Consider the following 26,858-nt stretch of genomic DNA (forward strand, 5'->3'; position numbering starts at 1 on the left):
AGAAGTGTTTCTCCATGTCTTCACTTGCTATTCACATCCCCTCCACATACATGCACCTTAGTGGCCAATTTTCAGTCAAATTGGACTGTGTCGTTTCAGATGACCGATTCTACATTATTGTGATGAAGGAATGCCCTGTTTCACGCGATGCGTCAATAATGCATTCCGTTTGACTTGCATGAAACTTAACTTCGTTTCAAGGAGAGGCTTCTGGGTTGTATAAAATTTAACATGATTAACAATGCAGCCCTGGAAAGAAAACAGGTTATAATACAAACTCCTTTCCAACGTATTTCCGTCGTGTTTTTGTTATTTTAAAGGTGCTGTTATAAAAATATGTTTTATGTGTTTAGTGTGTACTTGTTATCACACAGGTCTGTGCAGAATATATTAGCTTAAGGCGTTTCTTTTAAAATGTTATCACTTTACAAAAACAGAAGGGGGGGGGGGGGGGGCGGTCTCCTTTTTAACTCTTTACTGCCCAGGGTATGTCTCCATACTTATGTATGCCTATTTTCTCGTTGTCAGATGTTATTATTGAACACTGGACAGCATACTAAATTGTTAATTCCCTGAGCTAAACAGAGCTGAGTTATGTCATTCTAACCGCAGTCCACTGCAGGTAGTACGAATAGAGCTGTTTAGTTCAGTGTGACAGTGTCTTAAATAAAACTGGTAAACCAACAATCTGGTTTCTGATGTGCACAGGAGAATGTAACTAACGGTTACACAGGAAACTCATTTTAGAGTAATGCTTGTGGTGCACCGTGCCTTTTAGCAGATGCTGTACTTAAAAGGGCGTACTTTTTATTCCAAACCACAAAACACACTGCATCATGATTTTATTCACGGTTTGCCACAGACATTGACGACTTTTACAACTACAAGTCCCACCATGCAGTTCTGTGCTGAGACTGCAGCGTGAAGCAGTCGTGGGCGAGTGTGTGTGGTGTGTGTGCGCGAGTGAGAGAGAGTGTGTGTAAGAGCTAGCTCTAATAATTCTCTATTGGGAGGCAGGGCTTTCCATTGCAACGTATGCGCTGTGGATGTGGTTAGAATGAAATGAAAAGTACTCGAGTCAAAGCAGTGGCAACAGTGCACTGCATAATCAAAACGCTCATAATCCTTTTAATGCAATACTAGTGTTTTGTTTTTTTAGTTGCACAGGCTCGTGAGGCTAGCCAATAGCAAGGCAACATTAATTATATAGGAAAGGCAACATAATACATTGATAAATGCAGTTAGAGGGACAGCAACCTGTAAGAAAAATAATTTCTGAAACAGGAATGTTAGTGGTTCTTCAGTAAAAAAAAAAACTGAACTGTGCTTTCTTTCTGGATATAAACGCATGTATGGAGATATGTGTAGTGCGGATGCAGCTTCTGCCAAACTGCTGACTTTCACCCAACGGTAAAATAAGACTTATTATTTTTATTATTATTATTATTATTATTATTATTATTATTATTATTATTATTATTGTGTTTTACTTGTTTTTTTTCTTTTTTAAACATGCATATTTTGTTGTTTGTTGTGTGTGTGTGTGTGTATATATATATATATATATATATATATATATATATATATATATATATATATATATTAGGATTCATGTTGCATATTGTTTTTGTAATGTTACTATAGTTTTGTCCATTTTTTTCTAATTATTATTATTATTATTATTATTATTATTATTATTATTATTATTATTATTAATAATAATAATAATAATAATAATAATAATAATATTCATACCGAGTGACGGTTCATAGGTACTCGGACAGTCAACTCCGGTGCATTTGTTTTGTTTTTCTGTAAACGTGTGTGGTGTTAGTTACCTTTTTATTTATTTTGTACGTGATTGCAATACTACATGAGTCGCCTTTGCCACACAGCGCTAAATAATCTAGTTTTAAGAATATGCTGAGAAAGGACCTGCGCTCAGCGTTATTTTTTACACTATCGTTTCATTCATTAGAAGTTGATTAAATGCCGACTTCTAGTTGGTTAACAGTATCAAATAGACTCCGGGTATATACAGTACTGCCTGTAGAATACCGCTGTATTAAAGACACAGTACACATATTCTGACAATGCATTCAGTTCCGTCGTTTTTGTGACTTACATTTTAAATATTATGTCATTTAAGTTGACATATGATATCTCTTCACAGTATAGGATTTGCACACGACAAAGTGATTTGGAAGCAGCCTTATCTAAAAATAAGGGAGTGCAATCGTTATCGAACATGCATACGGTTGAATGCATTGGATTTGACTGTAATTATCCATCCAATATATGAAAAAAACGGAGGAGGTGGGTGGCCCTAGAAACCCCCAACTCTGCTGCTCCTCAGGGACTATTTTAAACAGTCAATACTGCATCTAAAAATATAAGCGACTCCAGCAAACTTTGAACGTGTACCGTCGTTCTGGGATCTGAGATAAAAACGAATGCGTTGTACCGGAATAATAATAAAACACTTGACCGTATAGCTCCGTGTTCAGCGGGACAGTTCAGGCTTTTCAACTCACAACCCCAATGCATTCTGGGAAGCGTAGTCCTTGCTCTCTTAAAGGTAAGAATGATACCTGAAACAGGTGAAACGTACCAGAATGCATAGGGGTTGTGAGTTGAAAAGCCTAAACTGTTCCGCTGAACACAGAGCCATATGGTCACCTTTTACTGTGGATATTTCTCAGATGTTGTTTTTGCTGTTACATACCCAGTTCTCTGACTGGTTGAATTGTTTGCATTTGACACACACTGTAGCAATTTGGCATTTCCAATGGGTGGTGCTACATATGGTTTTAAAAATAGATCTGAAACCTTCCCCCATAGTCTGTTTAATATATATATTAATGTGTTACTCCCCAACACTGCGTCCTTGGCCATAGAAAGTTCCTGGATAGTCTTTTTTTTTTTTCTGTGTGTATAGTTTAGCGTATTCAAACATGAGCACATTTTGACAGCATACGATAATTATTAAGACAGAGCCATTTTTATTTAATGGTTTACTGAGTTTCTGTCTAACTGTTCATACAGGTGCCATGCATTGAGCTGAATAACTTGGATACAGTGGATGTCACAGCATCATGCTGCTGCAGATGGAATACAAGTTCATCGCTGCTTGGTGTTTAACAGAATAAATATCACCATACGCTGAATTACTAGTTTTTGATCACATCAAGGCAGATTCTGATAACATTACAGACCACAAGAAAGACCACAAAAAAAGGAAACACAACCCATTTTTTTAAATATATGGTATTAATATTAGTCCATTAAAACAGGGAAGTGTGTTTTATTTGATTGGGCTGAGCATAAGTTAGAGGCTAACCATGTATAGGCCTAAATGCTGAACCAGCATATTCAAGGTACCATGGTCCAACTGTTTTAGCGTTGATAAAACTCTGCATGGGCATTTGTTATTATTATTATTATTATTATTTATTTCTTAGCAGACGCCCTTATCCAGGGCGACTTACAATTGTTACAAGATATCACATTATTTTTTACATACAATTACCCATTTATACAGTTGGGTTTTTACTGGAGCAATCTAGGTAAAGTACCTTGCTCAAGGGTACAGCAGCAGTGTCCCCTACCAGGGATTGAACCCACGACCCTCCGGTCAGGAGTCCAAAGCCCTAACCACTACTCCACACTGCTGCCCTTATTAGATTCTATTTGGCATACTGTGGATGCAGGTCATGGACACATAGTGTATCATTATACTGCTTACACATATGAATGTTTCTACTCTTAGATCGGGGATATGGTTCTGACCTATTGCTTCTAATGGTCTGGAATGGTGTCTGCCACTCACTTAAATAATTAAGCAGCTGGTGACCAGTAAGTTCATCTTCGAAAATCCATTTTAAAAGGATCACCAGTAGCAACCATCTGGGAAATATCACAAGGGTATCGATCTATCAAACTACACACCTTTTATTGATAACTTTTTACTACAAGATAGAGCCTTAGAATGAAGCACAACAGCTTGGGGGACCTGAATTATTTATCCGCATTCACAGAGACTGTTTCAAAAGCTGTCTCTCTCTCTCACTCGCATAAAAGGAACACCAACACCATATACCACAACCGTATCGTGTTGTCCTTTTCGCTTGATTTCCTTTTCGTCTAATCAGCGCGGTTTTGTTTGGAAAACTGAGCTACCGGCTGGCTCCTGTAAACAGAATGGTGCGTTTTGTTTCGCGCACTATTGTATGGATTTTCTGTCACCTGTTTTTTATTAACATGAATGTCTTTTCAGCAGCAACGAGACAGAAGAAAGAAAATAAAAACAATAATAGGAGAACAATGATAGCAGCTCCAGAGAAATGAGCCATTGATGTCATTTGCTAACTGGAAATTTACGAGGTGTCGTTGGTGTTGATGTGTTAAAAGCATAGCTTATTAAATTTGTATAGTAACACAATGGCATTGATAAAGGGTCTTCTTTTTGTATATTTATTTTATATGTATTTAGTCGTTTATTTCTCTGGAGAGTTTTTATTTAATACTTTTATTAAGTCAATTAAATTACTTTCAGATAACTGTTAAATGATCACATTTGTATTGCAGCTCGATTTGCCATTTGTGTAGTTTACGCATGTTGCCTTTTTTTACACAATATAGTATAGATTGAACCTGTACTGTTTAACCATGGGACAAAGAGAGGGAGCAGAGGATCAAACATACATTCCAGCCCTTCTTCAACAAAAATGCCACAAAGATATCTGTTGCAAAGTCTGCCTGAAAAATGTCTTACAATCGCCAAACATTCAATTTCCTTAGCCTTTCAGAAATATCTAATATTGTTGAGAAAATATTTAATTTAGCCTGTACAGAATCTGGCAATAATTCCCGGGTATTTAGCAATTACCACAGTGTCTGTCTGAAGCAGTCTGAAATCCTAAATTGAAAAGGGCTACGTTTTAAAATAATGGGAGCCAACTAATTTTAATTAAAACATTTAGCAAGGACAGATACCTTCTCTTATTTCCATTGTATCCTCAATGATGCAAATTATGAACACTACACAATGTGTAAATGTGTGTCTGTGTTAAATGAATGTTGTTGAACCTCCCAGAATCTAATTCCATATACTGTGCAGAGCTTGCTTTCACGTGACGTATTTAATCTGTTCTGTAAATTGCATGCCTGATGTCTATTCTACAATATATAAAAGCTGCATTTCCTGTTGCTAGTCTGACAGACTTTGATAGAGGGGCTGATAATAGTCCCCTAATTGGCAGATCCTTCCACAATGACTCATGTGTTTTACAAGCCTTTTTTTCATTTTGGATAGTTCCACGTCAATGCTGTCCATGGTCGCCCTACACCCTTTTAAAATTATTGTGGCAGGTGGTTTTTCTTCCCCCTATGTATAGTTGGCATTATATTAAAAAAAAAAAATTCTGAAGCTCAATGCATATAACCTTGATTTCCAAACACCCTACCCATGAGTATCGTGCTGTTCTTTGCATAATGAGCTTAAAAATGTATTAACCTCAAGCAGCTTTTAAAAGCGGTGCAGTTTAAGAGCGTTTCATTTCATTATCATGGGCAACCCAGGCAGATTAAAACTCTCGCTGCTTTTTTTATGAAAGAAGGGTGAAAAGTAACGTGTAGTGCGTGATGCTCTGGCAGCAGCGAGAGAGCTCAGTTATTTCAACTATACACAAATTCCCATAGCCTTAACCCATTCCCCTTCCTTTTACTGCCGTGAGATCGGTCTATTGCAAACTAGCAGAATATCCCCTTCGGACGTGATTTTTAATAAGAAAATGTTGAGATTTTAAAACAGTTTGTGTGAACTCTGTGGAATTCAAGAAGATGCCCTGCTAAAGCATATATGCAGTATAAAATAGATACATAGAAGCTTAATGTGATACGAATGTGCCCACATTGACTGAAGGGGATGTGTTATTTGAACTGCACTGCATGCTTGTGGTATAGGCAGTACAGCACAGGATCAGCGTATTGGCCCCGCTGCATTGAGTGTTTAGAATTTGCATACTCCCTTTTAGCCAGAGTGAAGAGTAGCTGGGGTGGCCTTTCTTGGGTCACAGTTAATGCTGTACAGACCTTCGGGTACATTGTTACAGCTATGCTTTTTAAAATGAATATTGTTGTGCACAGAGGCTGGCCACACCCCACAGTGCTGGCTCATAACTGAAGGCTGCTGGAAATGGGGGTCGGTTGTCAGAGGTTTTTTTGCACGGTTTCCATTCCTTCTGCAGCTGATCACAGACTCTTTCTTCAAACTCAATTAAGCATCTGCTGTGCACTTATTTAGTCAGGGGTGCAATTCGGACCAAAAAGTGTGATTTACTGTAACGACCATCCCGTGCATGGGTTGAATAAACAGCTGTGTGCTGAGCTACTGTGTGAGCAACCCTCTACTGCCCTTTACATTACTCGGCGTGAAACGCGAGCTGTTTTGCAGTATAACATAGAACTTTGTGTGAAAAAAGGCAAATGCGTGCGGGTGTTAAAAATCTTTCAGCAAACAGCATGGAGATAGATACTATGCAAGCCTATTGTTTAGTTTGTTTGTTTAAATAATCCAGTGTAATGTAAATGGTACAGTGTAATGTAATTGTCTTTGAAAAAAAAAGGATTTGATTACTTCAAAACCAATAGTAGATTTTTTTAAAGAAGCATGCATCAGAATGCCTCAAGTAAAATGAATATTTCGTATGTCCTTTTGAGCTCTAAGGAAAACGTGAATAGCCTCCATAAAGATATTCCATACAGTGCTACCAGGGGGAAGGTGGTATTGAAAGCGGGTTGTTTTGAAAGTATTTTACTGCAGCCGACAGTCTTACTGCAGGGTCTGAACCCCCCCCCACCACCACCACCAGGTTACTGAGAAAGACCTCAAATGTAATTACAACTCAGCTCTTGCCCAGAGTCTCTCAATCGATCACATAATGACTTAATATTTAATTTAATCAGGGCCTCCCTTCCAAAACGAGCTGGGGCATTTCAGCTGCGTTCCAGGATCATTTGAATTCAGACACAGCCTAGCAAGGGATGCTGCCGGAGGCTGGGCAGTTTGGATGCCAGCTTTGAAACAGGTTCCATACAGCCCTGTTTGGAGCTGGCTGGCTGCACTGGAATATCTTTCTGCTTGCTCTTGTTGTTGTTCTCTGGGGGTGAATGGTGGCTGTTGGTGCTCCTTGCTGCTGGCTATGTGCTGTTACTTATGAAGCGTTTCTGTTCCAGCTCTGCCTCTGAAGATCTGGGCTGCAGGCGTGGGGAATTCAGCCGGAAACACTATGGCTCTGTGGAGCTGGTGAGTCAATTCATTTATATACCTCTTCTTTCGATACCTTCCACTCTAGGGTCACCAGAACCCAGGCACTTGCTTTCCATGCACACCCTTTGCTATAGTCAAATGAAGAAACCCAGTCATGACGAAATCACATGACTTGGGTTACCTAGACCTTTTACTAAGGTTCTGAAGATCAGTCATGGTTCCGTAATGGGAATAATGATATAAACAGTGACGGGGCTAAATATCTCAATCTAAATCGGATTAGTATCTGCCAATTTTTAGATCAATAAAAAAGGTGATTTTTTTTTTTTTAACAGCATGTTATTGCTAAGGTATCGCTCCCTGGCCAACAGCCACAAAGGAACATGAAGAAGATAATCAGATTTAACAACAAGCTGTTAGATAGTGATACACTCCATGTACAGAGAGAGAGAGAGAGTGCTGCAGAAGATCCTGACCATTCTCATACATAACAAACTCCCCAGGCTGCTGGGAGACTCAGGAATAGGGAGGCTCTGCATTAAGAGAAGCAGAAGCACAGCATACAGTCCAGCGATGTACCGAGGGATTTGCTTTTCTTTAAGCCAGTTTAATGAGAAAACTAAGTATTTTCTCATTAAGTACTGTACAGCAGGTGACTTGGGATTGACCTATTATCAAGCGCGAGAAATCGCACTGGAGTCAGGCTTCCTGTTTCTACACAGTGTGGCTTGTTGGTAAAAGAAACGCAATAAAAACAGTATGATAAAAGTGAAATAACAAAGCAGCAGAAACCCAACGGATGGAGTAGAATATAAATATACAGTGTGTGTGGGTGTGTGTTATTTGCATATATATATTTAACACATTGTGACAGGCGCCTGCAGTGTGGGTGTGTGCATTCGCTGCTGAGTGACAGGCAGGAGGCTGAAGCGGAGGTTGGAGTTGATACGCTCCGCAGGCGAACAGGATTTATTTACATATCAACACACTGACTGAACAGCTCACGTGACACTACCAGCAATGGTAGCACACTGAGGACATACATGGGGATGTACTTTAAGCCAAATAAAACACTACAAATAAACTATAGAATAAAAGGTGCTGTGAAAACAGCGTACACTGCTCCTTAATACCACAATTCTAATTTCCCTGAACTAATCTTTGCTGTATAAACAGCTACTCGCCCGACCGTTGCTTACTTCTCGGTATCCAACCCTGGGTCATGCACACAGCCATCGGCGAATTTCAGCTTCTTGTTTAGGCTCCGATCTCCAAACTGAGAAGCAGTTGCACTGTCCTCCCTTAAGCCTAAACAAGTCCAGCAAAGCAGGGTAATTAAAAACAAACAAAGTAACAAAAGAACAAAACCCCAAAATACAGGAAACAAAGTATCAAATTAAAGTAGAAAAAATCCAAACAAACAGAAAAGGAACAATCTCACCAACTGATAAGGAAGTCCAGAAAAGAGTCCAGTACTGATGGGGATGGTGGAAGGTTGATGGAAACACAGAGAACATTGAAAATGATGAGTCTGTACAGTAGTGCTGAGTTGAATGATGAACAGTTGTTTGGAAAAAAATCAGGAGGATCAGGAAAAAATGGAGACTGAACACACAAAACAACAAACACTAAATAGACCTTGAACATGATTTTATTATACCATGATTAATGAATTTGGTCCAGCATATGGGAAGGGTCAATTTAGCAAAACAAAGACATAAACAAAACAAGAATAATAATAATAAAAAAAAGCTTCTTGCTGGTTTTCAATGTAGGATGGCCTGCAGCCAATTGTTTGGGCAGCTTTGCAATAAAAACATTCTTATTTAGCCGCCACAGGGCAGATACGCTTTGTCAGCCGTTCCAAGAGGTTTGCCAGTGAGCCTCTGCAGACTTGCATGGTATTGAAATCAGGAGTGGTGAGGAATCCCTCATGGCACTTACAAAATGGGGGGGTTGCTGCAAATTGCTTTGATGTCTGGCTAGACTTTTCTGGCAGGAAACATTCCTGCAGAAGGATTGCATTTGTCTTTTTGCGGTTGCCCATACTACATTGTGTAAGGTGGGGTGTTCAGGGACCTAATTTTCCACTTTTTTTATTATGTTTACTATCAAAGGGCCATAGTGATTTGCCTCTGGTGTTAACCCATTAAGTACCAAATACATTTTTCTTTGAAAAAATCAGAACACAAGCTTATGCAATTTGATACATTACATTTCGACTTAACAAAATTAGAGTAAGTTATCATAATGCGGTTAAAGAGAATTAAAATAACAGGTAGATGCCAGTTAAAAATGCTCCACAAAATTACAGTAGCCTGTCCTCAAATGAGGATAATAACACTTAGAGTAAGTAGCGGGGTTCTGAAAAATCTAGCGTTCTACATCCTCACATGTTGCTGCAACTGTTTAAATAACATATCTGTATTTTTTCTTTTCATTGTTAACATCTTTTTACACTTCCTGCAGTGCTTTAGAGCAGTGGTTCCCAGCCTTGGTCCTGGGGACCCCCTGTGTCTGCTGGTTTTCATTCCAACTGAGCTCTCAATTACTCAACTAGACCGGTTGCAGAGTTCAAGTTACTTTCAAAATGTTATAGCTAACTTGAAATCTGCAACTGTTTAAGAGCTGAAAACAATTAAAAAGGTCTAATTAAGCAAATTATCATTTCAATTAAGGGTCTAGTTAAGTAATTCAGCGCTCATTTGGAATGAAAACCAGATGACACTGGGGGTCCCCAGGACCAGGGTTGAAAACCACTAATTTAGAGGACAGATCTCAAACCCCAGTGCACTAGAGCGGCCATTTTCAAAAGAGCTTTGAAACAGAGTTTAAAGTTATAAGTGTAAAAAGTTGTTAGGATGTTAATAATGAAAATAATGATAGGTATGTTATTTAAACAGTTGTAGCAAAACGTGGGGGGATGTACAACACTATTTTTCGGAAACCCACTATTTCCTCTTAAATGGGTTAAAAGTGTCGTCTAAAGTAGTTCATCTTGATATTCTTGCTCTGAAAAAAAACCATTCTGAGTGATATTATCATTATTATTATTATTTATTTCTTAGCAGATGCCCTTATCCAGGGCGACTTACAGTACAGTTGGGTTTTCACTGGAGCAATCTAGGTAAAGTACCTTGCTCAAGGGTACAGCAGCAGTGTCCCCCACCTGGGATTGAACCCACAACCCTCCGGTCAAGAGTCCAGAGCCCTAACCACTACTCCACACTGCTGCCATAAACTGAGCATTAATTCAATGCCAAACTCTGCGAGGATCACATTGTCAGATGACAGGATTTAAAACCGTCAAAACACACACTAGAATATACATGCGTGAGGGGATTGATCACTGCCAGACAAAGTGAAATATTTATGTGATTTTAAAAATGATATTTAAAGGACTGGATTATTACCTCCATTTGAAGAAAGCCTGCCGTGTGCAAGGCAATGCACAGAACTGAACTGCGATTAAGTCTATACACTACGGAGTGTAAGCGTGACTAGACTTTCACTGAGATAAAGTCATTGCATCCCCTTTAAGAGCGAAGACTATTAAAACCGATGACACGTGTTTAAATGGCAGAAAGGATATAAAATATTTACAAGTGGCATTTAAATTCAAGAGAATTGGTGGGTTGCTTTAGCAGCGGTGTGTTTTATTGTTGCGATATACATGCATTAATTAGCAGAGCATTAGAAAGGAGAGGTTGTACGCAAGGAAATGTCTATCATACTATTTAATAATGCATTCCCTCAGTTTTAAAGCTTCTAAAGGGATTGAATAGATCTTATATACTGTAGGTCTCGCATGTCAGATGCATAAATATGCATTTATTTAGATTAAGAAATGTGTGACAAAGTGATTGGGGGAGAGCCTAATTAAGGGTGGGGCCTCGGGAGGAGTCCTCTGGAGAAGCAGTGGTTTGGTTTTTGGGCACGGATATTGTTTTTGGGAGTCTCTATGGAGTTTGGTGGCGATATTTCCCATCATGAGCAAGTTACAGGCAAATTGCCCACACTGTAGTCAATGTTTGACACGGGCTGTGGAAAACCAAGCCCAAGAGTCTTTTTCAAGAAAAACAGATTGGAAGGTTTGTTTTTTCTTTTAACATTTAAATAAAGTAAAGGAAACCCCACAACGTACATATCAAAAAGTACTTTATTGGTTAAAAAAACGAAACACGTAATTTTTGTAATGTTTATTTTTTTTAACAGATAAAGTAATTTTTGATAGGTGAGGGGTTTCCTTTACTTTTATTTTCATATTGTTTTTAACCCTACTCACCACAGTTTACTTATCAGTTCTTATCTCTTATCAGTTCTTATTAAATTAACCCATTATTATTTACCTTTTTTACATTAATTTATTGTGACTTTGAATCAAATATTGCTTTCGGTCTAGAATCTTTTATCACAAAAACACTGTATGAATGAATAGGAATGAGTGGAAGCCGGTGGAAGACTTATCCTGCATCCTTGTAACAAAAGTTTGTGTTCTCTGAGACACATCCGATACGGCGCGTTGCATTCTTGTATTTTACTTTTGTAGGCAGAGAGGCTGCTTTTTCCTTTTCATTTATTACGTGTTAAATAATTCAAGTCTAATAAATATCCACATCAGCTTATTGCATACATTTGTATTCTCCCAAAATGCCTTTTCCTTGCTTAAAAGACAAAGGGGATATTAAATACTGCACTCTCAAAGCACATACCAATAATATATTTTGTCTTCCTTAAAATGAAATACCAGTATACGTTTCAAATACATTACAATTATTTGACACCACAAGATTGCATTTCTAACCATAGCCTTTGGCGAGTAATGAAATGTTTTTCTGGAAGTGATCAGGGAAAAAGTATTCCGTTTTGGTTTCCTTAATGGTAATTTGCTCCACAAAGAGACCCTGGTGAAAGTAGAGCAGGTGTGTGGAGTGGTGAGGGGATACAGTTTAGTCTGCATGCCAATATACTGTAATTACTGGTTTCTAAAAGGTGCCAACTGTGGCATTACACAAGAACCTGAAGCTAGGTTCATCAGCCCTTGTGAGAAGTATGCTTGTACTGTTCTGGTATTTACAGTACATTTAGGGTTTCTTGCCACCAGCCCTTGAGGCACGGTGAATAATAACAAGAATTTATACAATCTGTAGCTAATAGGTGAATAAAATGTTAAGCTCAATAGTTACCCATGCAACACATATAGTGAAGTGAATTAATTTGGTGCCAGTTTGAAATTCTCTCATATTATTAACAGATGTGATCTTTAGCTCTGCGTCGTCTTTTTTAAACTCTCACTGACTCAGAAGACTCGTGAGATATGACCCTGTCTTTCCTCTAACTGTATATCAGTCCTCCACCCCTCTCTTGCACGGCTTCTTAGCAGAACGAGAACAAATTAAAGCATTAACTTGAGTCATTTATCAAGGGACGAGCTTGGACAATTATAAATGTCTGTGCCATGTGTATCTATAAAATCTAATACATATGTTTTACAGTCTCACACTAGCAGCCAGAAATATATTTTAAAACAGTGCATATTAGCATTGCCTTTTCTTTCTTTTTTTTCTGCTCAGCACAGTGCTGATAAATGTCAGCTGCATCCGAGCTGTCAGTTGTGACCATTACAAGCTTTACCTCTTCAAAGCACACAAGAGGGCCAGCAAATAAAACCTTGGGCTGAATATATTAAAACAAAGCCTTCGCTCATTTCTACTGATCTGAGCTGTTTACTCAGAAGGGAGGTGGTTCAGAATCTCCATGGAGGAATGGTTTGTGTGTGTGTGTGTGTGTGTGTGTGTGTGTTTAACCACAATTTGAAAACACTTAAAGACGTTTCCTCTATGCATTAAAAGGATAGCGTTGTTTTCTTCTGGCTGTCTGAGATAAGCTTTGCCATTCATGACATCCTGGCAAAAGTGAAATGTACATTTGTTATTATTTAACAGTGTATGGCTCAGGGTAAATATAAATAGGACTTCAGATTCAGACTAGTCAAATTACACTTTTATAAGAAGAAATTCATGCACACATTCCTTCTATCTGTGAACTTTTAATGTATAGTCTTTTTACTGGTCTTTTTGCTAGCTTTGTTAATTACCCGCCTTTGTTAGCACCCTCTTTTTGAGCTAAATAGAACCTTTTCTCCAGCTGTCACTCGATGGTTGGAGTAGTCTCCTAACAGGTAATTAAATAGGACTACTATTACTAATAATAATAATAATAAAAATAATGCATTTTTAAAAAAAATCTGAAATCATGCCTTAGACCGGATATTGGCATTATAAAGCCTTGAATGAAAATATCTACATCTTGTATAGCCTCCAACAGACCCAGTAGCAAGTCTGCAGTGGATGCATAAAGGAGATCGATCTAAGTATTAAAGAACACCCATAACTCCATAACTCTCTCATGCCAGAGCTGCTTTTGAATCCTATGGATACTCGTGGGATAAAACAGTGTATAGTGCAGCAATCCCTGTCACAGCAACCAGCTGGACTACAATATCATAAGCAACACTTTGTATTAAATATGAATGCCGATAGAGAGACTAAGCAGGGTGTTTTTACTACAATGTGTGCAACAATTGTATGCGTGCAGTTCTGTAAATACAGTATGCACAGTTAGAACATCTCCTGCTGCTCTCGGCATGCCTGCAAACCTCTGCTGTGTTCACTGATGTATAAACAGAGTGGCTAACTGTTTTTTGTATGTAGTGGAAGTACTGTATTGCCCATATATGAGTGATTGGATATGATTTTAGGAATTTTAGGGCTGATGTAACCAGATTGTCAATGTATAATTCAGTATTTAAGCCACTGCCATTCCTAGGTAAAGACCATCTGTGGATACTTATCAAAAGTGCCGGGATGGGGGTCGTTCCTTTTCCCATTGTTCATAATGATGGGATCTTCTGTTTGACTCCTGATCAAACACACATTGCCCAATCTGCCGTCACAGAAATGCTAGGAACAAATAAAATGCAGAAAATCTAAAACGAAAGAAAATCAATACAGACAAAAGAACAGCTGTGATGCCCAGTGCTCTAAAGCATATCATTTCAAAAGGCAGCAACACAGAAGGCCTTCCAAAAATTGGTGAAATGTGGCAACCTTATTTCAGGAGAGCACGCTGCAGCTAGAATTATTTATAGTCGTTGTTTTAATGGGTGAAAGAGGAACAGGCCCATCACAGCAATGTAAAACGCATTACTTGAAGGTTTAAAATGACACTTCTGGATAAGACAAACTGTACATGTTCACCTGAACGGCTGGGATGTCTTATCCTTCCCTAAAACAGAACAGCCCAAACGTTGCACAATTTTCTACGAAGGTGTTATATGCAGTTTTTCCTAATGTATTTTTAATGTTAATATTGGGGTTGAATTAACCACCCTGAGTAATAGTTAAAAGGGCCTGTTGTTTAGAATAAAACAGACCCAACTGTGTTTTTGCCCTATGTCAGTTAGAGTGCCTACTTCATTGTGATGGTTAAAAGGCAATATTTGTTGTAGCTTTGGTTCATTATACACTAATGCTAAATCAAACAGATGTAACAAAAAGTCCTCCACACAGAAAGGAACAACGTTAGGGCAAAGCCGGCTTATGAATGCTCCATAAAATCGCCTGCAAAGAAAAAATAAATGGACATTTCTATTATCATGTAACCATTTTGACCCTGTGTCAGCTGTGCCTTCAAAACAAAAAAGTCGTGAGTTCTCCGAGGCACACTTCAGTTACGTTTGTAGTCAGTTATCCCTGAAACGGGTTCCGATGGGTCTCCTTGCTGTGCATCACACAGAGAACCTTTCCCTTTGAGGGGCAGAGCAGCCGTGAGCACCCCCTTAACCACATTGTGTTAGTGCCTATTGCATGCTCACTGATGATTGCGTGGCTTAGGGGAAGGAAGAAAGTTATCTCGCCCAGGCCATTTCTTTCTGTGACATTCACGCTGCATTACCTGTGGGCATATACAACACAGCACTAGATCATGTGAGTGCTATACTGATCTGTGGATAATTATAACCGCAGCACCTAAAGAAGGTAGCTGAAGGCCATTATTAGCCTGGCAGAGGGGTGGGATGAAAGGACAAATTAGGATAAAGGCATTACAGAAGCTGCAACAGTACAGCACTTAGAAAAGTTAAGAGGAATTTGGTTACCGTGTGAACTGCAGTTTGGGCAAGCCATTTGGCTCAGTCATCCTTCATTCTTTCCTGCTTGCCACAACCTTACAATGAGAGATGTATGTTGACAGCTTCGTTTGCTTACTAGTTTCAATGCTACTCTAGCCCATTTATTCAACACCTCTCGCAGTATTTATTTGCCCATGGCATCTGTCCAGTGTAATACCATCTTATTACAGTTACAGTGTTCATTTTAAATGGTAGAGCGGTACAAATATTGTTAAATGGCCCTACTGTATTCACCCCTACCGCCAGCGTTTACTTAAACCGTTTAATAACGTGTTATAGATATTCTTCATCAAACTGATGTCAAAATAGATTGCGCTTGTCCCATTTCATAGCAATTTGTTTTAGTGCACACATTATTGACTTTGTCATATAATATCTTAATGGCATTGTGAAGAAGTTGCTCAAGGACTGGGTGGTAATTGCTCCAGAGCAAAGTGCTTGGTATTCTGTATACCTGCAATTGGGTTGAGTCCAAATTCATTACGCCAGGTGGGGGAGGGTACAGAGGCCCTGTTTGCACGGTACTTCCTAAACCTTTGGCATTAATATTTATTGAATTAGGTTTCCTGCAATCCGACTCGCATGTATTCAGTTTTGATCATGTTATCTCCATATACCTCTCTAAACATATTTGTCAGGCTTTGGGAAGCACCTTTCATTGAGTTGGAATGCTAATGCTGAAATCAAAGCGTGTGCTAAACTGAAACCCAACACTGCATCTATCTTCACCTCTTTCATATACCCACAAAAGTGTGTTGAGTTTCATATACACGCCTTCGGATTGGTTTCATTTCCTGTATTGCTGATTGATCGATTCATATATAAACGGCAGCACACACAGAAGATAGATTAACCCAACGTTCCTCTCACAGAGAGATGAATATGAATGGGGCTCTGGGGGAGCCATATAATTTCATTTTGCAGACTCTATGCTATTGGGATTTGAAAGGGATGCACTCTGTAGGTTTATGCTATTCAGATTGAAATGTGTATCATTGTCACTGCTACATGCTTTCTTTTTTTAGCACCAATACTGGGAAGCAAGCGCAGCATTACACAAGACTGCTGCTTGCTCACCACGTATTGCTGCAGTGTCTCTGTATAAATCCAATCCGGATGGTTTAAAAGTCATTTAGGAGCTGAGGCTTAAGGTCCTCAAGGACTCTCTCACATCCTCAGGCCTAATTCTGTCTGAAAAAACAAAACCGAATATGTGATTATTCCTATCACACAATCATATAGCACGGTACCGGTTATGTAATTAGTCCCATATTACAGTAAATAAAGCTCGCAAGATTAAAATATATCTGGTACCTCATAAAATGAACTTCTAAACAAAGTGGAGAACACGCTTCTGCACAGTAGAATGTGTGTTACCCAAGTATTATTTTCCTTTACTTGATAGCATTTTGATGTAGAGATCTATAAAGAAAATCGCACAGCGAACATGATAGTTTTTGCATCCTAAAGCAGTGTTTTGTTTTGAATATTCAGATTATTATTTTATTTATTTATTTATTTATCTCCCCAATTTGAAATGTCCAAACATTTTTTCCCCCTCACCGCATCAATACCCCACACAGCTCAGAGAACAGAAGGTTCAGGGGGTGTCCTCCGATCCCACGACCAAGCCAGCTTCCTCTTGTACACCCAGGAGTTCAAGAGGTGATGTCAGCGAGCTACTGACCTCTGGAGGACAAAGGCCAGCCCTGCAGGTGACCGCTTTTGAGCTCAGTGGGCAGTGAGGAGAATCAGTCCCTGCTGGTTTTGCCTCCCTAATACACAGGAACGCCAGAGCCAATGCAACGCTCCCTTTGGAATCCCCAGTGAAAAACGGACACTTCACACAGACAGGACACGAATATTCTGATTTTTCTGTATCCCAGCACCAAAAATAAATACAGTAGCTATATTTGGATATTCAGAAATGTAATGTTAATTAACAGCACCTTTGAGTCTTAAATATGACCCCTAAGTATGATTTAAAAACCTTTAAGTGAAAAATGACTAAGTTTAATACAACCAAGAGTGGGTTTTGTGTATGTAATTGTGTGTAAATAATTAATGAAGTACCTGACACTCCTGGGAGAGCCTGCCAGCTGTGTGTGATTACCAGGTGTGGAATCTAATCAGCAGGTAGGTGTGTTCCAGCGGGGCATCAGGTATAAAAAGGTTCCGTTTATTCACCTCAGGGCTGCTGCAAAGCCAAAGCCAACGGGCTGAACATCGTCCACGCTACCCGGACAAAGAGACCTAAAGACCTTGCTGTAATCCTCTGATTGCCGTGAGAGTGACCTGGGATCAGAACATAAGGAAACCAAAACCGCCAACTGCCAGGCGAGTAGCTGGAGTCGGGGTTTGTTTAGTATTGAACAGATCAGTTCAGGGATTGTAGATCCCACCAAGGTCTAGAGAGCGAGGTGAATTCGCGGGACCTGCCATGCATTAGGAGAAGCGCACACCTGTTTCATGGCACCTTTTTGTTTTATAGTTTTTTAAGTGTTTAATTTTGCCTTTTGTACACCGGGCCGTATGTCCCACGTGAGCTACCATTGCTGGTAGCATCATGTGGGGTTACTGTATGTTTTGTCTGTGTGAATAAAACCTGCATGCCTGGAGGGCGTATCAAGTTCAACCTCTGTCTCGATCTACTGCCTGTCACTCAGCAGCGAATGCACGCACCCACACGGCAGTAGCCCGTCACACCTTGCTTCGGTGACATTAAGAGAACAATAGCAGGAGTATAATAACAACTGGGCAGACATCTGCTAATTAACTCAGTAGCTTAGATTGCAGCGGTTATTGTTCATTGTGTAAGAAAGACACAAAAGGAACCATCACAGCCTGTTCTGCAGTGAGTGCCTTGATCATCGTTTTTATTTAGTATTTTGCATGTGATAAATCGTATTCAACTTGAATTGTTGGACTACCGCAGTGGGTCACAGATGTACAAAATGCGCCCGTATGTGTTACCTGAGGACTTTCCATCATTAATATTTCAACTGAACACTGACTGCAGTTGAGGGTTATAGTGGAAAACTGTTGCCCCGAGGGTTGAAAAAGTGACAGTGGGCAGTGATGCAGGCCAAGAGGCTTTATAGTAAACTGGAGGTTACTTTTTCAACCCAAGGGGCACTGAATGGTGAACGCTGTAGTGAATATCTGTTTTATATACTTACTTAAAAATATTCATATAGAAAAATCTGTGATGCTGTGGCTGGTCCGCCATTTTGTTTATCATGTGGTGGAGCCAGAATGCACCGCTCCATTATAGAACATTTTTTTGGGGAAACAGTACAAACTAATTTTGGCAACAAGAACCTAATAAAGTAATAATGTACTTTAATGCACGCCTGTGCCTGGCAGTGTGCTAATTGCTTTTTTTTGTGCTACCAATGCAGTGACTCTTGATCAGAGGCCCATCTTAAGACACAGAGGGTTGCTCTGTATGATCATTAGTGATTACCTAAACAACCTGCTGTTTGCAGAGCGTTTTTTTTGTTGTTGTTTTTCTCCGATTCACTGTATTCACTTCTGAGTTTCTAGTTAGGGAGCTGTATTTTGTTAACAGCACCCAGGAGGCTGGGTCAAGGGTAGAAAAAAACCTGTTCTTGAAAGTAGTAGAGATCAGACAGCCCAGAATATATGGCAAATCTGGATCTAAGCAGAAACCATGACAGAGAACCGGACAAGACAGACTTTCATGGGTCCCACGTTTCATCAAATGCTAGTTCGGGGTTTCCCCCTTTCCTCGAGAACTTTGGACAATGATTAAGCTGTCCTAAATTGTTAAAATTACATTTAGAATCAATAAAAGGAAAAGAAAACCACATTGGTTAATTTACTTGAACTAAGAACCCATCAATGAAGTGGTCTTACATCTAAGTTTTATATTGCAGGCTGTACAATGACTGTCACAGGTCTGCAGGTTTTAATGTCAATTTGCTGGTCTGACCCATGAAATGCAGGTCACTCAGGTGGCCTAACATTGTAGGATATTTAACAAGGAAGAGATTAAATATTAAGGAAATGCATTTAATAAAAAGTACCCCTTTATCGAGGCCCGGTTGTCTGCAGATAGCATCAACGGTACGCCCCCGTCTTTAAGGAACAATCTGTGTTTTTGATTGAAATAGACTTGGCTGGGTCTCAGGCTGTAGGAAATCCCTGGATGAAAGCATTGTGAGTCAAATAACTCAGTCCAGTCATGCTGCAGTACTGGAAATGATATAAGACCTCACACAGGCTTCACGGCTGGCACAGGCGCCTTATCTCGCATCCTGATCTACCCAGACCATACTGAAATAAAAATGTAATTATATTTGTTTTAGTTTTAGCTGTGGAATTGAGCTTGGTTTCGGTATTATTTAGGTCCATGCAAAGCATTTTTTTTATATTAAAGAGATCAATAATGGGAATTTTAAAAGGACATTCTACATATCCCCAGTGACAGGGTGTAGCAGGGTGAATGCCCTGCACAAGGGGAAATTAGTGTTGGTGTAAATTATATGTGGAAACAGGTTTGTTTTGTGTGCTTTATGGAGTTATGTTTGATTAAATGATTGTTTATAGACGAGTGCTCGATTGAGACTTGCTGCCTACTAGGTTTGGTTGAGAGGAAGGGCAGCGAGTGATTGGCTGTGCCAGTCCTCAATCAGCAGGTGGGCAGGACTTGACTGTGTCCATCAGCATAAAAACATCCCGTGGGGATCATTCTGGGCAACTGCAATGCCATGGTACATGCAGGGGCGCTGCGTACACTCAGAAGGAGAGCGTCCACTCTGCAGGAACGACCGCAACCGTGAAACTGCAACACGGTACTTGTGAAGCCAATGCCCAGCCAAGGATGTATGTAGCAGCAGGAGTCGTTGTATGAATACTGGCTCATCAGTAGGATTAGTTTAGGGGATACTGATCCCAAGTAATGTATAGCGAGGGTTACGTAGTGTAGCAGGTTCCTGGAGCGGGATGCCTCGTTCAGTAAGGCTAGCGCTTGCCCTGTGTGGCACCTTTTATTTGTAGTTTTTGTACTGTGTTTTATTTTGCCTTTAGTACAGTCTTCTGTATGGGTCCTCTGTGCGTTATCACGCTGGTAGTGTCACATGACCCGTTTTGTTTACTTTTGTGTGTCAGTAAATCCTGCACGCCTGAGTGGCGTTTCAACTCCAACTCCCATGTCTCTCTGTCTTACATATCAGCGGTTACTCACACACGTGACGCGCTACCTTGTCACACAGGGTTATAGACTAGACTACACCAACTTAACACACTGTACAGTATGTCAGAGTTTACAATAGCTGCATGTTGAAAACCGCAAACTCAGTGGTGACAAAACTTTATGTAGACATGTGTCTGTTTGTAAATGGAAAGTGTTTGCTTGGCAGTGCTTTGAGCTCTTCTGAGATTTGCAAGGCATTATGATTACACCGACTGTCAGGGGCTATACTTTTCTCAAATGCTGAAATGACACTGCAGTTTTTTTTATTTTCTGACCAGAATAATAAATCATCGCTAATGTAATCAACAAAAGTGTCTCGTGCCATTTTATGTGTCTGCTTATAAATTCAGGAAAGGTGCCAGAAAACGCCATTCTGTCCTGCCTTATAAAAGTTTACTACTGTAAATCTGAACAGTAATTTTGCAGTTTTTCCATGCTTTTCCCGTGGTTATACTATGCATTTACCATAGTTTACCATTGTTTGCCATGTTTTACAACACCTCTCTGGGCTTTACAATGCTTACCTACGCTTCACCATCCTTTATTACACTTTGCTATGCTTTTGCAATGGCTTTTGCTATGATGTGATGTGGAGTAATGTCAGATAGAGGCTACGCTTAGATCTGCAAAATCATTTCACTTTATTTTTCTAAATCAGCCGTGAAAGACAGGCTCGGAATTTTCCCAGCAAATCTCTGTATTCCGGCGATCTTTTCTATTATCAATAGATGTTTTTGGAAAGCCAATCATGATGTGACGGTATACAGAAAGATAATTGAAGATTTACAGACTCCAACCGTGTGATATATAGCCTCGGGGTACCATACTGACAGCTTCGTCAAAGTGATGTAGTGAGGATGGAATATAATACAGAGCCGTGTGGTGTGCCAGCATATATATTTAAATAGTTCCATACTTGTTTTCCATATCAAATACAAAGAGTGCCACTCTGCTAATTGGGATTTCTTGAGGGACAGCTGTCCTGTGGTTACTAATTTCACTATTAACTCTTTTTTCACTGTCTACCTGTAAACTAATCTAATGCATATATGCCCATGTGTATGTGTATTTGGTTCATACTGTTGATACCATTTCAAATTGTTTCCACCCATTCAACGTCTTCTTTCCTGTCATTTACCAAACGTACGGCATACAGTATTTTTCAGCCAGAGGCCGTGTTTTACCCAGAAGGCACTGTGGTGTAGTTGAGCCGGAACGCGCGGGAACGTGCTGGAACACATCGGATCACCGTTCCAGTACTGTTTTCTATAGGCAGCAGTGGTGTAGTCGGAACTCGCATAATAGGCAAGCTAAGTCACATGACTCGCATCTCCAGCACAACTGTCTGACTCAGTTAAAAGTCCTCTTGATGCAAGGAGTAGAGCCTTGGGAACTTCTTTAAGAGGGCTAAACAGATGACAGCAACAGTACTACGACTGTGTGTAGAAATTAGATAAATGCAGCACCCTTTACACGTGTTACTGGAAGTTTAGTCTACAAATAAAATGTGAATTTGTATAATAATTCTTGTTTAAGAAAAGCTATATTTTAGTGGTGTTTCGGTAGCTAAAGAATTAGGACTACACCCTGCTGAGGCGTAATGACCTAGGAAGAGAAACCTGAAAATAAGGCATGCAAACTGAGAGCGAGCTTCATTTAACCCAGTGTGGCACCAGAGATATCTATCAAATGAAAACACACGTTCAGCATGTTTTTATTTCAAAACTGCACGTTGCATAGCGAAGGGAAGAAGTGCATGACAGCTAAGATGTAGGTATGTATTCAGATATAAACATCTTACAACATGGCAAGAAAAAGAGCCGACAAACAAGGACTGACAGAAGAAAGAAATAACTAGAACATCTGATTATCTTTCCGGTTGCTAGTGACAACACGCTTTCAGCTGGGATATGTTTTTATTTTGAGGTGTTTTTCCATCACCTGCAGCAGATCATACAGCCCTTTCAATCAGGGGCTATGGCGCCGGGGGGGCCCAGAGGGGCCATGGCCCCCTCACTTTTTGACAAAAGAAACATGTGCACAGAGGAAAAAAGGCACACAATGTTTAGTTGCGGTTATACTCTGCGTCCTGTATAAATACAAGGCACAGATCATGTCATGTAAGAATCTATCGTACCTACCGATGTCTAACATAAAGGCTTTATGTACAGGTGGCGTCTGTTGTGTCTGTATCTTTTTGGTTTTCTCAAAGGATTTCAATGCTGTTTTTTCTTATAAAGATATTGGAGGGAAAATAATAATTTTGGTTGATTACTCATATCTGGGGAAAACATTCAATGTTGTTTAGAACCACAGTGCCAATAAGCTTTGGTAAAGTTTGTGGTTTTGCCTTTGGACAAAAATAGTTTGTCTAATAATAGGTTGTCTAATAATATGCTATGGCTTCATTTTGTAATCCTGGTTACTTATTTGTACAGTTTTACTTCAGGAGATGTTTGGTTGAAATAAAAGTGCATTTTCAAAATATTATTTTCATTTATTTCTGAAACCCGTTGCTGCCTCCTCACCCTGCCCTCTCCCACACCCTTTTAGAATGCTCCGGCACTGTTGCTTTCAATCAGTTTTCATTTAAGGTTCATTTATAAAAGTCATGCTTCAAAAGGTCAAAGTATTGGCTAGTTTGACGATGTGACCTTCTGCAGAGAGATGCTAACGCTTTGAACCTAAAATCTTTTAAACTTGTTAGATTGACTTCTGATAACCTACTTTGGTCACACTGTTTTATAGGAGGCTGTGTGGTCCAGTGGTTAAAGAAATGGGCTTGTAACCAGGAGGTCCCCGGTTCAAATCCCACCTCAGCCACTGACTCATTGTGTGACCCTGAGCAAGTCACTTAACCTCCTTGTGCTCCGTCTTTCGGATGAGACGTAATTGTAAGTGACTCTGCAGCTGATGCATAGTTCACACACCCTAGTCTCTGTAAGTCGCCTTGGATAAAGGCGTCTGCTAAATAAACAAATAATAATAATTGTTAAAGAAGTATAATTATTGATTACCTTGTCAATTTTATTTCACTTTAAACATTACTGCATCCTTAAGTCATTTTTTACTCATTAACAGATCAAATGGGTGGTTTTACCAATATACATTTTATGAAGCAAATCTGGGCTTGGTTATTAAAAGCAAAATTAGGAATTTAACTACATACATAAAATCACGGACCGAGATCGCAGTGGCCTTTACCCAGTTTAGTGTAAACAAAATCTCTAATAAAGTTTCAGTACCGCTACTTGTAAAAATGTGCATAAGCGATTCAGAGCGCGACGGCAAATGAAAGGTGTGGGAGATACTGTACAGTACGAGGTGAATTGAAATTGAAGATCCATGTACATTTTTTAGTTATTACTTTAGAGCTTCCAAGTCAGCTTTTTATATAGGAGATGTTTAACATTACAGCAGGAAAAGGTATCATTCACTAGGTACATGGTATAAAAAGTTTTTTTTGTCCTTCATTTTAACACATCTTGTTTTTGTTTATGGAATGTGTCGGTCAAAATTAATATTCAAATGAAACATTCCAAGATTCTGTCAAGGGTCAGTCATGACCTAAGCAGTCAGTTCACTTCCAGGAAACACCACTCGCCAGCTTCATTAAAGAGAATGAAGGTGACAATTACTTGTATATAGGTGGTCGATTTAATACAGATTTGACTGGATACACTGATAGTATGTACATAGTCAATATAGCAAAAGAGCAGTCACAAATCTTAACAGAGCCATTGGATGAATGAGTCCAGGTTCAGTTTGGGACAGTGCACTTGTTGTTTTGTCTCTTAAGAGACTGCTATGGAGTGCCTCTTGGCCCAGATTCTCCTTTTCTCTTGTTTTCTTTATTCTCAGAGCCATCATCAGGGCCCCTTTTGTGTCATTGGCATTTGCTTCCATTTATTTGTAGTGGCTTCAGAAAAACAACCTTGCGCCTTTTGTTTAGGAGAAGAAGAGGTTCAATTTAATAATAATAATAATAATAATAATAATAATAATAATAATAAATAGAAATGTACAGACACGACCCCTGTCTGTGAGTCTGTCACACTGTACCTGGTAAACACAATAACTGCCTTGATTTTAATCCAGTCATCACTAAACTTTTATCATACACCCCTAGCTTCGTCGGGTCAGGTTGCATTTGACTGTAATCTGATAAACTTTTGATTATGTATGAATGTCTGCACTAATTCACTTTCTTAAATCAGTCCTAAAGCATTATATCATCACTTGTATTTGACTATAATCTTTCCCTTACTGTGCATTTATTACGTGATTCTGAGGACCCTCTGTATGTGCCTGCACTGTTTCGGAATTATTTTAACTTTTATTAAATTAGAAGTAGTTCCTTCTGATGGGAATGGAGTAGATCATATGTAATTGTGATGTTTCTGCAGTTTAATGTCTTTAATAGGGATGCTGACATTCACATACCAGCCTTAACTAGTCATTTTGACAGGTTCTTTTTTTTTATCTGAATATTGATCATGTTTTGGAGCCCCAGGGGTTCTTATTAGGGAACACTCCACCATATTAGATGTCAGATGTGATCAGTTAATTGTAGTCTCTGTGTACCTTACATCACAATACAATAGCCACATCTGCCAGTAATTTAGGACAGGTTTGAGTTCGCTGTCTGAATAACTATGGGAACATCCACCTATACTGTACATGCATTCCAGATTGTCAGTGTAGATCACACATGGGAGATTGGATAGGAGGCACATTTGTAAGCATTACAGAAAAATCAATTCAATATCCTTGCAGTAGCATAGTACACCGTTGCAAATTCCTACACAGCGACCTCTTTAAATATCTTTTCTGACTCGAGACTCCCCACTGCAGCACCATATATTGTAAGTCAGTTTGTACTGGCAGCCATAACTTCACAGGCTAAGACTAATAGGGTAAATGCTTGTGTCTGTATTCATACACAAGCTCCTGACCAAATCTGCATTTTCAATTCTCTCCCTGAGAGTATGAACAATTTATTCAATGCTAGAGCTCTCAACACTTGTATAACAATAGCATATGAACGCATATCATTATGAAAGAGGGCCAGAGTGGTCTAGCACTGATATGTTTATTAAATGGTTGAACATGCTTTTAAAACAGATATCCCTGGGTATTAGCGTAGTGTCCTAAATTAACAATACTATCGCCATTGGTTCCCAATACCTGAGCCTTCGCTGAAAAGATGATAAATCATGGCAGTGCTTGTTATCAGTGACCATAGACACATGCTGAAAAACGCACACTGAGGTGAAAGTGGAAAAGGACAGGACAGGGAGTGGCTATATAAACAACCAAAATGATTTGTCTGTAATAGATAATGCTTTGTTTATCTTTCCTCTTTCATATCCTCTGCTTTATTCCTATGATAATCCCCCTATGGCCTGTAATGGGCTGCTCTGATAAGGGAAGCTAATACAATCAATAATTGATGTGGGAGACTGTTTGCACAACATGATATTACAGCGCTTGTTATTTTCAACAGGTATTGTTAATTGAAAGTAGTACAAGCCTCCCAGAGATGCAGGTATTGCTGCTGCTGTAAAACCGTTACTTTAAAAGCCAGATTATAAAGGTATACCTAGGTAACTGAAATGTCACCAGGTTTTGCTTAAGTAACATTTACAAACTATTCTTAAAAAGACACCGTAGAGTCATAGAAAGTCATAGTCTAAATATACAGTGACCATAAAAAAAAGCTATCTGACTCAAAGCCACGTACTGTAAATATACAAAAATATATCTATATATCAAACAGTGGAAATTGTGCTTTTATTTAAACTAGCCGCACATCATCATTGCACATACTGAATCACAGTCACCAGTACCACTGCTTCGCCTTTATACTCCAATGCAATCTCAATAGCCAGGTAATGAATCATAGTCTAATGTTGTTGACTCCCACATGCGACACACCATCACACCCGAGACCCCTTTAATATGATTGCACACATCCATCACCGTTGAGTTACAGGGAGGGGGAGGGTGGCTGTGTAATATTGGACGCTTGCCTTGAGTGTGTGCAAATAGAACAGGCATATCCCCAAGTGGTAAAAAAACTGAAACGGGTGTCAATCTGAGTTGTGCTGGCTTCTTAATTGAATTAATTTGCTAAGCAGATTTAGTATTATTAAGCAGTTCAGCCCTGTCTAGGGACG

At 39.3% G+C, this 26,858-nt stretch overlaps 1 protein-coding gene across 5 annotated transcripts in view; it reads left to right on the plus strand.

Moving 5' to 3' along the window:
- Positions 1-26,858, plus strand: part of LOC117964710 (GTPase-activating Rap/Ran-GAP domain-like protein 3) — a 112,814-nt gene that overhangs the window by 19,995 nt on the left and 65,961 nt on the right. For 3 of the 5 annotated variants that reach the window (XM_058986908.1, XM_058986903.1, XM_058986905.1), the window contains exon 2: positions 7,237-7,306. In XM_058986908.1, coding sequence (XP_058842891.1) covers positions 7,237-7,306 — 70 coding nt within the window. Of the gene's footprint in view, positions 1-996; positions 1,411-4,279; positions 4,384-7,236; positions 7,307-26,858 lie in introns of those variants that run through there. The other 2 variants (XM_058986907.1, XM_058986904.1) reach the window with 2 other exon arrangements.

The sequence above is a fragment of the Acipenser ruthenus genome, chromosome 15 (assembly GCF_902713425.1).
Source record: "Acipenser ruthenus chromosome 15, fAciRut3.2 maternal haplotype, whole genome shotgun sequence".
NCBI lineage: Eukaryota > Metazoa > Chordata > Actinopteri > Acipenseriformes > Acipenseridae > Acipenser > Acipenser ruthenus.